This window comes from Diceros bicornis, chromosome 16, assembly GCF_020826845.1.
Source record: "Diceros bicornis minor isolate mBicDic1 chromosome 16, mDicBic1.mat.cur, whole genome shotgun sequence".
Lineage (NCBI taxonomy): Eukaryota > Metazoa > Chordata > Mammalia > Perissodactyla > Rhinocerotidae > Diceros > Diceros bicornis.
The window spans coordinates 28,052,158-28,066,695 of NC_080755.1; the positions used below are offsets into that span (position 1 = coordinate 28,052,158).

General features: G+C 39.4%; 1 protein-coding gene across 3 annotated transcripts in view; it reads left to right on the plus strand.

The window, feature by feature from the left end:
- ASXL3 (ASXL transcriptional regulator 3) overlaps positions 1-14,538 on the plus strand; it is a 185,328-nt gene that overhangs the window by 154,248 nt on the left and 16,542 nt on the right. For 2 of the 3 annotated variants that reach the window (XM_058556962.1, XM_058556964.1), the window contains 2 exons: positions 11,966-12,062; positions 13,929-14,034. In XM_058556962.1, coding sequence (XP_058412945.1) covers positions 11,966-12,062; positions 13,929-14,034 — 203 coding nt within the window. Of the gene's footprint in view, positions 1-5,981; positions 6,089-11,965; positions 12,063-13,928; positions 14,035-14,538 lie in introns of those variants that run through there. The other variant, XM_058556963.1, reaches the window with a different exon arrangement.

Below are 14,538 nucleotides of genomic sequence, written 5' to 3' on the forward strand. Positions count from 1 at the left end.
TTATTAAACATAGATATATTCTTGTACAGAATTAACATTCATCGATCCGCAAACATTGGATGACGTACAAGTAGCAACAGCATTTTTTTTGTCTCTATGTGTTTGTTTATTGTTGTTATTATCTACTACTTAATGAAGGAAATCATACGGTATTTGACCTTCTCCCTCTGACTTATTTCACTTTGCATAATACCCTCAATGTCCATCCATGTTGTCACAAATGGCTGGATGTCATTGTTTCTTATGGCTGAGTAGTATTCCATGGTGTATATATACCACATCTTCTTTATCCATTCGTCCCTTGATGGGCACTTAGGTTGCTTCCAAGTCTTGGCTATTGTGAATAACGCTGCAATGAACACAGGAGTGCGTGTATCTTTACAAATTGGTGTTTTCACTTTCTTTGGATAAATACCCAACAGTGGAATAGCTGGATCATATGGTAGTTCTATCCTTGATTTTTTGAGGAATCTGCATACTGTTTTCCATAGTGGCTGCACCAGTTTGCACTCCCACCAGCAGTGTATGAGAGTCCCCTTCTCTCCACATCCTCTCCAACACATGTTGTTTCCTATCTTGTTAATTATAGCCATTCTGACAGGCATGAGGTGATATCTCATTGTCGTTTTGATTTGCATTTCCCTGATAGTTAATGATTTCGAACATCTTTTCATGTGTCTGTTGGCCATCTGTATATCTTCTTTGGAGAAATGTCTGTTCAGGTCTTTTGCCCATTTTTTAATTGGGTTGGTAGTTATTTTGTTGTTGAGATGCATGAGTTCTTTATATATTTTGGAGATTAACCCCTTATCAGATGTATGGTTTGCAAATATCTTCTCCCAATTGTTAGGTTGTCTTTTTGTTTTGTTGATGGTTTCGTTTGCTTTGCAGAAGCTTTTTAGTTTGATGTAGTCCCATTTGTTTATTTTTTCTATTGTTTCTCTTGCGCGGTCAGACATGGTGCTTGAAAATATGTTGCTAAGACCGATGTCGAAGAGTGTACTGCCTATGATTTTTTCTAGAAGTTTCATAGTTTCAGGTCTTACATTCAAGTCTTTAATCCATTTGGAGTTAGTTTTTGTGTATGGTGTAAGGTAAGGGTCTACTTTCATTTTTTTGCATGTGGCTGTCCAGTTTTCCCAACAGCATTTGTTGAAGAGACTGTCTTTTCTCCATTGTATGTTCTTGGCTCCTCTGTCGAAGATTAGCTGTCCATAGATGTGTGGGTTTATTTCTGGGCTTTCGATTCTATTCCATTGATCTGTGTGTCTGTTTTTGTGCCAGTACCATGCTGTTTTGGTTACTATAGCTTTGTAGTATATTTTGAAATCAGGGAGTGTGATACCTCCAGCTTTGTTCTTTTTTCTCAGGATTGCTTTAGCTATTCGGGGTCTTTTGTTGTTCCATATAAATTTTAGGATTCTTTGTTCTATTTCTGTGAAAAATGTTGTTGAAACTTTGATAGGAATTACATTCAGTGTATAGATTGCTTTAGGAAGCATGGACATCTTAACTATGTTAATTCTTCCAATCCAAGAGCATGGAATATCTTCCCATTTCTTTGTGTCTTCAGTTTTCTTTCAGCAATGTTTTATAGTTTTCCGTGTACAGATCTTTCACCTCTTTGGTTAAGTTTCTTCCTAGGTATTTTATTCTTTTTGTTGCAATTGTAAATGGGATGGTATTCTTAATTTCTCTTTCTGCTACTTAGTTGTTAGTGTATAGAAATGCAACTGATTTTTGTGTGTTGATTTTGTATCCTGCAATTTTACCATATTCGTTTATTACTTCTAAAAGTTTTCTGGTGGATTCTTTAGGGTTTTCTATATATAAAATCATGTCATCTGCAAATAGTGAGAGTTTGACTTCTTCCTTTCCAATTTGGATCCCTTTTATTTCTTTCTCTTGCCTGATTGCTCTGTCTAGGACTTCCAGTACTATGTTAAATAGGAGTGGGGAGAGTGGGCATCCTTGTCTGGTTCCTGTTCTTAGAGGGATAGCTTTCAGTTTTTCACCATTGAGGGTGATATTAGCTGTGGGTTTGTCGTATATGGTCTTTATTATGTTGAGGTACTTTCCTTCTATACCCAATTTATTCAGAGTTTTTATCATAAATGGATGCTGTATCTTGTCAAATGCTTTCTCTGCATCTATTGAGATGATCATGTGATTTTTGTTCTTCATTTTATTAATGTGGTGTATCACGTTGATTGATTTGTGAATGTTAAACCATCCCTGCATCCCTGGAATAAATCCCACTTGATCATGGTGTATAATCTTTTTAACATATTGTTGTATGCGATTTGCTAGTATTTTGTTAAGGATTTTTGCATCGATGTTCATCAGTGATATTGGCCTGTAATTTTCTTTTTTTTGTGTTGTCCTTGTCTGGTTTCGGTATCAGGGTAATGTCAGCTTCATTGAATGAGTTAGGGAGCTTCCCCCCCTCCTCAATTTTTTGTAAGAGTTTGAGAAGGATAGGTATTAAGTGTTCTTTGAATGTTTGGTAGAATTCACCAGGGAAGCAGTCTGGTCCTGGACTTTTATTTTTGGGGAGGTTTGTGATTACTGTTTCGATCTCCTTATTGGTGATTGGTCTATTCAAATTCTCTACTTCTTCTTGATCCAGTTTTGGAAAGTTGTATGATTCTAAGAATTTATCCATTTCTTCCAGATTGTCGAATTGCTTGGCATATAGCTTCTCATAGTATTCTCTTATAATCTTTAGTATTTCTGAGGCATCTGTTGTAATTTCTCCTCTTTCATTTCTGATTTTACTTATTTGTGCCTTCTCTCTTTTTTTCTTGGTGATTCTAGCTAAAGGTTTGTCAATTTTGTTGACCTTTTCAAAGAACCAGCTCTTGGTTTTATTAATTTTTTCTATTGTTTTTTAGTCTCTATTTCATTTATTTCTGCTCTGATTTTTATTATTTCCCTTCTTCTACTGATTTTGGGCTTTGTTTGTTCTTCTTTTTCCAGTTCCTTTAGGTGCATTGTTAGATTGTTTATTTGAGATTTTTCTTGTTTGTTGTGATAGGCCTGTATCGCTATATACTTCCCTCTTAGAACTGCTTTTGCTGTATCCCATAAATTCTGGCATGTCGTATTTTCATTTTCATTTGTCTCCAGGTATTTTTTGATTTCTTTTTTGATTTCTTCGTTGACCCAGTCATTGTTCAGTAGCATTTTGTTTAATCTCTACGTATTTGTGGGTTTTCTGATTTCCTTCCTATAGTTGATTTCCAGTTTCATACCGTTGTGGTCAGAAAAGATGCTTGGTATTATTTCAATCTTCTTAAATTTATGGAGACTCGTTTTGTGGCCTAATATGTGAACAGTCCTGCAGAATGTTCCATGTGCATTTGAAAAGAACATGTATTCTTTGGTTTTTGGATGGAATGCTCTGTATATATCTACTAGGTCCATCTGTTCTAGTGTGTCATTTAAGGCCAGTGTTTCCTGATTGATCTTCTGTTTGGATGATCTATCCATTGGTGTAAGTGGAGTGTTAAAGTCCCCTACTATTATTGTGTTACTGTCTATTTCTCTTTTTGTGTCTGTTAATAATTGCTTTATATATTTAGGTGCCCCTACATTGGGTGCGTGGATATTTACAAGTGTTATATCCTCTTGTTGGATTGTTCCCTTGATCATTATGTAATGCCCTTCTTTGTCTCTTTTTACAGTTTTTGTTTTAAAGTTTATTTTGTCTGATATGAGTACTGCTACCCCAGTTTTCTTTTCATTGCCATTTGCATGGAGTATCTTTTTCCATCCCTTCACTTTCAGTTTGTGAGTGTCTTTAGGTCTGAAGTGTGTCTCTTGTATGCAGCATATATATGGGTCTTGGTGTTTTATCCAATCAGCCACCCTATGCCTTTTAATTGGGGCATTTAGTCCATTGACGTTTAAAGTAAAGTAGCTATTGATAAGTATGTACTTACTGCCATTTTTTAACTTTTTTTCTCAGTGTTTTAGTAGTCCTTCTCTATTCCTTTCTCCTTCTATACAGAATTGATGGTCTCTTTAGTTTGACCTCTGTCTGAAAGCTCTACTCTTTAACTCTCCTCCTCCCTCATTTTATGTTTTTGATATCATATCTAACCTCTTTTTTGTGCATTTGTATCCATTGCCCTCTTATCGTGGAAATAGATAATTTTTCCTATTTGTGGTCTTCTCTTTTCCCCTTAAATCAGTCCCTTTAACATTTCTTGTAGTACTGGTTTCTCGGTGACAAGCTCCTTTAATTTTTGCTTGTCTGGGAAATTTTTGATCTCTCCTTCCATTTTGAATGATAATCTTGCTGGGTAGCGTATTCTTAGCTGTAAGTTTTTTCCTTTTAGCACTTGAAATATATCTTGCCACTCTCTTCTAGCCTGTAAGGTTTCTGCTGAGAAGTCAGCTGATAGCCTTATGGGGTTTCCTTTGTATGTAACTTGTCTTTCTCTGGCAGCTTTTAGGATTTTCTCTTTATCTTTAATTCTAGACATTTTGATTATGATGTGTCTTGGTGTGGGCCTCTTTGGGTTTATCTTGTTTGGGGCTCTCTGTGCTTCCTGTACATGGATGTCTGCTTCCTTCCTTAGGTTAGGGAAGTTTTCATCTATTATTTCTTGAAATAGATTCTCTGCCCCTTTGTCTCGCTCTTCTCCTTCCGGGACACCTATAACACGGATGTTAGTGTGCTTGATGTTGTCCCAGAGGTCCCTTAGACTGTCCTCACTCTTTTTAATTCTTTTCTGTTTTACCTGTTCACCTTGGGTAAGTTATTCTAGTCTTTCGTCCAGCTCGCAGATCCATTCTTCTGTATCCTCTACTCTGCTTTTGAGTCCCTCTAGTGAATTTTTCATTTCCAGTATCGTATTCTTCATTTCTGATTGGTTCTTTTTTATATCTTCCATTTCTTTGTTGACATTCTCACTGAGTTCATCTATTCTTCTCCCCAGATCAGTGAGCATCCTTAACACTCTTAGTTTGAACTCCCTGTCGGGTAGGTTGCTCATTTCTGTTTCACTTAGTTCCTTTTCTGGAGTTTTGTCCTGTTCCCTTACTTGGAATGTATTCCTTTGCCTCCTCATTTTGCCTCTTTCCCTGTGCTTGTCTTTACGTATTAGGTAGGTCAGCTACGTCTCCTGCTTTTGGATAGGTGACCTTATACAAGTGATGCCTTAGAAGTCCTGCAGTGTGCTTCCCTCAGTTCTCAGTGTTCCAGGCGTGACCCCTGTGTGGGCTACGTGTGTCCTTCTGTTGTGCCCTGTTTGCTCTCCCTGTATGCGTCCAAGTAGGCCAAGTTATGCTCCTGGTCAGCTGTTGTAATGCTCAGCTGTTTGTAGTTGTTGTGGGCCCTTCAGTCTCTTTATCAGATGTGGGGAGCCCCAGCACAGTTGGCTGCAAGTTCTAATACCACATTTGTGTTGCAGTATTTTTTTTAAGTGAGTAGGCTCCCAGGGTGGCAGGTTGTTAGGTTCAGGCCCTTACAATTGCTATAAGCCTCCAGCCTTTAGGTCTCTTGTTAGCTCTCTGAGGATTGCAGCTGGGTGGGGCTGGCCTCAGGCACAGGAACACCCAATTGTTTCAGGCTTTGGAAGGTGGGGCAAACCTCCTATGTGGGTCTTTGAGAAGCACAAGTCTTCTGCAGCTGACAAGCCCTGCCGCCCACAGGTCCACACACACAGTCAACACAGTCCTGCCCCGTGTGTGTGTCCCAACCTCCCGAAGTGGACCCAGTCTCTCCATGGCGGGAGCCCTACACACTCCACCACTGCCCCACACTCTCCACCCGCTCCTTGTGCATGGCTCAGTTGCTACCCCGCAGAGAATCCAGTCACCAATCTATGCAGGCCCACAAGTTGCCTGAGGGCTTGTTGTTGGGTGGGGCCAATCTCTAGGGTGGCCTGCCTGCCCTGGCTGAGCTGGATTCAATTGGTGCTCTAGTGGGTGGGGCAGACCTGGGCTAGCCAGCCCCGGGGAGAAGTCCAATGTCGTCTGTGTCAGCACGCCCACACCAGGCCACAACAATGGCCGCTGCCAATGTCCCAGTCCCTGGAGAGGTCTCACCTCTCACCAAGATGCACTCAGGGCCTATTAGGTGAGTCTCTTGTCACCAAAGCACTGTGCACCTTTCTTTCTGGTGATTTTAGGATGCTTTCTGAAACGGGTGAGTTTGCGCGCGGGCCCTTTAAGAGCCGGTTTTACTTTCTTTGTGAACCAGCTTTTCTGGGGGTGCTCCCCAATGTTTTAGTAGCAGGCAAAGTCAGATATTATGCCACTAGTCTCGATTGTGCTGGGTCCACAAAATGCCCACAGCGGGGGCGCTCCCGGCTCAGGGCCCCGCGCCTCCAGGGAGGCTGCGTACCTGTGAGCTGCTCCCGGGTGGCCGTGAGGCGCTGCGGCTTGTGAAGGCGGCGTTTTTTCTCTCCAGAAGGGAGTTTCTGCCTCTTCCACCTCAATTAGGATTGTCCGTTATTGCAGGAGTTCCTCTTACCCAGTTTTCAGTTCTGTCTCAGGGGTAATTTTTCCACGAGTCGTTGTAAATTGGCTGTGTCTGCGGGAGGAGGTGAGTTCAGAGTCTGCCTACGCCGCCATCTTGACTTCTCTCCCCGCAACAGCATTTTAACACTTTGAATTTCACTGACATCTGTCCCATAAAATGTTTGTTAATATAATCGATACCAAAGGCAAATGATATACCCACTAATAAAGAGTGGAAACCTTTGTAAAGGATCTCTATATGAATAAGTTTCCCTTTGCTAATATTTGTTTTCCTTTGTAACAATTAGTATGATGAGAGTTTTTTTCTTCTTAATTAAAAAGGAAGCATAACTTATCAATAGCTTATGTAGACACTTCATTATAAGAGAGTTAGGGGAGTTTTTAGAATGAACATTTCTATTGTGGGTAATCAGAAAAACAAGAATTGATAGCTCAGCAATAAATAAATAAATAAACCTTTCAGAAATGTTTATTGTTTTAGCTCATTAAAATGTTATGTCTTTTGGACAGTATTTCTTAAAGGCCATAAAATAAATAGTGTACTTTAAAAGTTTTATTGGCACATATTTCCTTAGTCTAATTTAACCCTAGTGTTTAATTATGCTGTCTCGTACAGACTGGAAATCTGGCAGTTAATATTATTTTTCTGTTTTAAAAGAAAAACATTTTCCTCCAGGGCTAGCTTCCATATTCTTGAATGTGTTTATTTCACCCTGCCTTGCATTTTCATGAGGTGAAGTCTTGAGACTCTGTCAGAGCTAATCGGGATCTGGTATTTCTTTGTGTCCTAAAATTATGCTGAGATTTCAATTAATAACTAATCATGCCCCTGGCCTGGCAGAATACACGAAACAAAAATCCTGCATGTCAGCTACCAGAGTTAAATTTTAAATCGTTCACTACGCAAAGCAGGGACAGTGTAATAAACATTTATTGAGTACCTGCAATATACCAAAGCATTTCATGGACTACAGAAGAGCATAAGGCACCATGCATGTCCTCAAACATAGAAAAATTCTAACCTTTTCCATTGTGCCTTCTATAAATGCACTTCATAGCAAACAAATTCCTTTACCTCTCCAGGAAACTTGCCTTCCACCTACTAGTCCTATTTAAAATCTATGCAATAAGAATATCTCTTCCCTTTTAGTCTTCCTAAGTGGAGTTGCTTTTCTCACGACTTCCAAACCACAAGGATAGATATTCAGGTCAATATTTGCAGAATATTTCAGACTTCTTAGAGGCGTGTCATTCAGATGGACTGTCTTCTCCTCATCCTCATTGTCTTTGCTAGACCTTCTTGATAACAGTCCTTGAAGACTTGTACTCAAGCTCGGCTGCCTTTTTTATCCACCCCGTCTCCCAGAATCATCCTGAGCATGCTCATTGTCTCCATGTTCATTGTCTCTTCCAGTGCCTTTACCCCCTCAGTCCTGAAGCCCTTCATCCAGTCCTGAGCATTCTCAGATTTGCCTTTTTTATCATCTTCTATGGAAGTATTCCAATATCCTGCTAGCAATGTCTTTGGATCTGTGTGTTCCTCTCCATTCTTTCCTTTTCACAGCTAGTAAAGTCATCTTTTTAAGCACAAATCTTTTTAGGATTTTCCCAGGCTTAAACCTTTTCAGTAGTTTCCCATTACCCAGAGCAGTGCTTCCCACCTTTCCCCATGGGGACACACATTGGAAAAGGTAATAAATATGCAGGGATAAATTGAGGGGGAAACTTGGACCTGGAGACCACTAACCTGGGACCTCATGCTGATTCAAGCCCTGCCTCAGGCCTCAGGTTTACCTTCTGGTGCATTCACTGGGCCACCCATGTAGAGGATGAAGCCCAAACTTCTTAGCTTTGGTGTCTTACTTGGGATCCTCCCTGCCACTTCCCTCCCAAAGTGGAGTCTGGAACAAGAACTTGAGTACAGGTAGTTTGGAAGCAGAAGCCAGGGATTAGATAGCACAAGACAAGGAGAGGAGAAACCCTCTGAACAAAAGGGGCTCAATTCCACTCAGGACCATCTTAGAAAATGCCTAGAATGAGCCACAAAATTGTCCACCAGAAGGACAACAGGAGAGCAGGACCTTTTACCACAGACTCTTGTCTCCCATGGATTGTGAGTTGCCCCCAGGGCCATTCTATGCATTTCCTGGCTGCATCTGCATCCTATCTCAAAGGACTTCCTGCTTCAGAGAAGGTCCTTGAGTTTTATAGGCTGGGGTGGGACAAGTGCGTTGAACTGTTTACCCCAGCTGCTCTGTACTCACACAGGCTAGATGTTATGGAATGGAGCATTGTAAATGTCTGGTACTGTCTACCTCTGTATCACTCAGATCTTGTTGTGCTTCATGTTATGTCCACTCTGTCACTAATTCTATAAGGAGTGGCTGGTCATGATATTTTGAAAAGTAAAAAACAAAAAAGGGCAAGACTTATGACCAGGGGGTTAGTGGACCGGCTGCAGGCTCCACTAGTCTCAAGCTGATCTTAAGGCTGTGATTGAAGTTCATCATCTCCCTTCTCTGACACCCATTTCTGATTGTCCTCACCTTCAGCCAGCACTTCTGCTAGTTTGCCTGATGAAATGGCCCAGACTGTCATCCCATGACTGCCTTGCCCTCTCAGGCTGTCATTGCTGTACTCCATGTTCACTGTTACCACCAGGCATGGAAGCACCAAGAGAGATCCCAGTGACTCTCCAGCATTTCCAACATCCTCCTCTCGACCCCACTCTATAGCAGCAGTCTTCTTTCCTCATAATGGTGAGGGCTGTTTATCTCACCTGTCCAGTAGCTCTTCTCTTTGCCTGGTGAGCTGCCAGCATGAGAGTCATGAAGTAACCAAGCAGAGCTTGAGCTACAGTGGAGCCCTTACCATGTCCACTAGTGCGATGGTTCTCAACCAGAGATGGTTTTCCTCTAAGGGACAGTTGGTAATGTTTGGAGACATTTTTAATTGTCACATCTTAGAGAGAGGTTGCTACTGGTGTCTAGTAGGTAGAGGCCAGGGATGCTGCTAAACATCCTCCAACGCACAGGATATGCTCCCACAATAAAGACATATCTGGACCTAAATGACAATGGTACCAAGGTTGAGAAACCCTGTCTTAGTAGAAATGATTCATCCCTGGTAACTTGGACTTCTAATCCCACATAGTCTAGAGCTGTGGGGGCAGGAAGGACACAGTCTGCAAGTGGTTCCCTATGAATGATGGTGAAAAGGTTCGTTCATTCCACCCCTTGGTTCCCAGACTTGTGTATTCTAGCTTTTGGGGACACAGTACCAAACAGCATCCCTTGGTTCAGTGCATATACTGCATTCCAGAGGATAATATCCTAGAATTTTCCAATTAAAAGATGAGAAGGCTGGGACATTTATCTACTCACATCTTGGGGCTGTGGAAAGACTGTGATGTGGGATACTGGCATGGTGATGTAACTGTACATTACAGCTATGCTGAACTCACACGGGGGGAAGAGACATACAAAGACCAGAAGCATCTGCTAAATGTAGAATATATTCGGAATACAAGGGTGGGGTCTTTTTCTTTATTGTCACTGTATTGCCAGCACCTGTAGAAGTGCCAAGCACATAGGTTCATATGAGTGGCTTAATAAGTATCTGTTGAATAAAGATGAAATAACTGTAAGTAAACAGTGAATCAATGAATCAATCAATGAAGTCTTACCTAAAATTTTCCAAGTATATTGAATATTTTAGTGTGGTTATCAGTATCTTCTTAAATGAAGAAATTCAGGATCTCAAATTTATGGCTTCTCTATAGATGTCATGATGGTAGCATTCAACATATCTCACATTTATTCACGATGTCTCTCTTTTCTGGATTTGATTGGCCATTATCCAGTTTAGAGTAGTAAGTATAAAATTTGCTTTTTGGATTCAGTATTCTCCTTTTCTCTTGAATGATGGTTTAGCTGACACATTCATGAAGGCATTATTTGTGTTAAATTTTAAAAGAGGGATAGTATTTCAGTGGGTGAAGATGGAGTGTAGAGAAGACAACAAACAAACAAAAACATAGGGATAAGAAATTTCTGAGTGTGTTTTCAGGTAACAGTGGCTAATTAGAGCTCAGGATATATGAAGTATGTACGCAGGAGTAAGAGGAAATCTTTGAAAATATAATTGGAGCTACATTTGCCAGGTCTTTGAGTAGCAAGCTAAAACATCCTCACACCTTCATAAATGGTCCAGTTACTCACTGTTTATGATGTCCTGCCTCTACAATAAAGCTCTCTGACGGTATGCTATATGCTTTGTCTCTGAGACTATTCTGTCCAAATCCTGTTAGTCTCTCAAGACCCTGCACCAGTTCCGCCTCTGGCGTCAAGTTCTTTCTAACCACTCATGTCTACCCACATAGCTTCCCCTAGCTTTTATTTTTTGCACTTCTTAATTCCCATTCACCTAATACTTGGCATTGTTTAACTTTTATCTTCACTCCTCAACTACATAAGAAGCCAGTCAAGGGTGACACTAATTCTTTTTGTCCCCTATGTCAGCAAGCAGAATATATGCACATAGAAGATGCAGTAAATAATTGGAAAGTTAAAAGCATCCAGTTTGATGATGCTTATCTGAATCTTTTCTAATTTTAATTTTTTTTTTTTTTTTTTGGTGAGAAAGATCAGCTCTGAGCTAACATCCGTGCCAATCCTCCTGTTTTTGCTGAAGACGACTAGCTCTAGGCTAACATCCATGCCCATCTTCCTCCACTTTATGTGGGACGCCGCCACAGCATGGCCTGACAAGCAGTACATCGGTGTGAGCCTGGGATCCAAACCCAGGCCACTAGCAACGGAGCGCGTGCACTTAACCGCTACGCCACTGGGCCAGTCCTGAATCTTTTCTATATATAAATCAAAAAGAATAGTATGTTTGGGGAAAAAGGTTAGGAGCATATAGTTGCACATATTTTAAACTTTGCTGTATACCTGTTTTTTGTGTGCATCCAAAGAGATGAGTAGAGTAGAAGGAGGATATGTGTGACAGTGTGGCTGTATTTGTTTTAATATGTTTCATGACTTTTTGTTGCCTAAACTTCAGACAGTAAAAGAATCCAAGTGATCAGACTGGATTTCTTTAGCTTTCACAAATTTTAGAAAATTTAATTTTAAAAACTTAATCTAAAGATGTAAACATATGTTGATTTTTAATTTGATACCATTAAGTAAAATGATAAAGATATAAAACTTTTTAGATTTGTTATACTCACCACTAATAATGGTAATAAAGGGTTTTTTTTTAATCAATATATTTTGTCATTATAATAGTCATTGTAAACAATGCAGTTTTCGTACTTGGAGATTCGTCTTTTGGTGGATTCCTTCCTTCCTTCCGCCTACCTGCACTTGCTCTCTCACGGGCACCCCCACTCAGTTTTCGCTTCTTTACTGCATACTTTTGCTTTAAATTATTCTTGATGGAATCTTGTTTTTGTCGGCTTATTTCCTAGATGGGAAGTGATGGAATTTTACGCCTCAGTACTTCAGCTCTAAATAATGAATTCTTTGCATATGCAGCTCAAGGATGGAAGCAGCGACTGGCAGAAGGTAAATTTCTATTTTCCGTTATTATTTGACATATTTGATACACATAGTGTACTGAGCTTTGCACCTTTCTCTGATTTCCAAGTCTTTTGTTCCCCCTGAAGTATACTTTAATTTAGTAAAAACTCACATCCTATTCCAAGTGACTTCACTAATTCTTTTGTTGTGTTGACATTTTTGGTGTCTGGTATTTTTGAAGAAAGCATGATGTTATCTGGGACATAATAAGAATTTTTAATATAGCAAGATTTTCTTTGGAATGGTAATTTTAATTACAGTATTTGATGTGTTTTGTAATTTCTTAATGTCCTGGAACCTAAAGAATCTTCTTTTAATAATTCCTTCCCCTGAAGCCACCACTTCACCATATCCTTCCTTTAGTCACCAAGCTTTTTGAAAGACTGAAAAATACCCAATGCTACCACATTTTTACTCCCTAACCCACTCAAATTGTCATAGTTGGGTCTGGCCCCACAGTGCCCAAATAATCCCTACTAGAGAATAGGAATGGCTCTCTGATGGCAAAGTCCAGTTTTTTCTGCCCAGTCCTTACATTTCATGTTCCTTCTCTAATATCTCATTTGTTTTTTACCCCATCCAATTTGAAACCATCTACCTTAGACATTCATAATATATTTGAAATCGTTACCTGGGGTACATATCTGACGGCGTTTTCTCAGCTTCTTTCAGGTGTTCCTGTTCTTCCCTCTGATGGTAGATGTTGATGTCTCCACCATTCTCTTCCCTGATATTTTCTTTTGTAATTATACGTATTCTCTAAGCATCCTCATTCACCACTGGTTTCAGCTATGGCCATAGGCAGAGAACTTCAAATTTGGGTCTAACTCCTTTTTCCTAATCTTCAGTGTTCTATTCCAAATGCCTACTGGATCTCCCTAGCTGATATCAGACATCTTAAAACCAAAATGCTAGTATTAAACTCACTATCTTCCCTTATCTACTATTCCTTCTGCCTTTTCTCTTTCTGTTAATGTCACTGCTGTCACACATTTCCTCACTTTGAAACCTTGATGACATCTTTGATCCTCTTCCATCTGCCCAGGTCCATATGATTATGAACTGTTGATTGTGCCATGTGCCACAGCTACTGTCCTGACTGTAATCTCCACCTCTCATCTTGCTACTCAGTAGCCACCTTGCTGGAGTCCTTTAATTTCTTCACCTTGTTTCTAAGCCACTTGTTTGGCCACATTCCTCCCTCACTGAATGTCACCAGGACCTCCCTCTGTCTTTTGTAGGAAAAATTCAGAACTCTCGTTAACATTTGCATTGGGTAATTGGCCTCAGCCTACCTTTCCCCTTTCATTTCATCCTATGTTCTACTCGCAATTGGCCACTCAAAAGAACATAAATATACATATTCATATCTCTGTGCCTTGTAAGTTAATGACTTTATAAAAGCTTGATCGTGCTTCAAAAGCTAACTAACAAATCAGTTCCTATATGTCATTTTCCCTAATCAATTGAGGCAGAATTAAGTGTTTTCTCTTCTATACTTTCACTACATTTATTCTTAATGGCCTATCCAGGGCTTTTGACATTTTATTATAGTCACCTGTGTGCTTTTTCTCTCACCAGACTGATTTCATTAACGACAGTGAATATACATGCTGTCATTTGCAGCCCCTAGCATGCAATGCATTTGCTAAATGTTTTAGAGTTCATCTGTGACTCAATGACTATTTGAGTGGTGTTCATAAAAAAGAGAAGCTGTAGAACTAGTATCAGTTCTCAGCCTTTTACTTTTCAACATCCATAAAAATTTACTCAAATTAATTACATGTTTTCTTTATTAATTAGCAAGAGATATGACCACTTTTACTCAATATATAAGCATTTTCTTTCTAGGAGAATTTACTCCAGAAATGCAGTTGCGGATAAGGCAAGAAATTGAGAAGGAAAAGAAAACAGAACCTTGGAAAGAAAAATTCTTTGAAAGGTTTTATGGAGAAAAGTAAGTACTAGAGCATTTTTTTCTCATTTCTCTTAGAAGGAAATGAAAATGTAATTCTCTGCTTCGCATAGCACACTTATATACTGTAAAACTTAATAAACCTGTGATAAAAGGCAATAGTCCCTCAGTGTAAGAAATTGCAGGTAAAATTATAGTGGCATATCAGCACTTAAATTTAAAAACATGCATTTTCAAGGGTTTATAACTTGTCTATGAAAATTCATTTTGGACTGAAAATAGCACATGAAATCCTATAGAAGTCAATTTTGGCTTCTTAACTGGATTTTAGTAAAAATCTCCTGTTTTTAATCCAGATATTTTCATTAATGAATACTTTAGAGATAAGTAGTTTTAGATACATATTTAATTCTCACATTTTCCAAAAATATTGACTATGCATATATATTTGTTTAGTCCTTGTTTTGGGGAAAGGCTGAGGTATTACCCTTTACTCTATTTTCCTTTTTGAGTGTAACCTGTTTTTAACTTATTTTTATTTGTGTG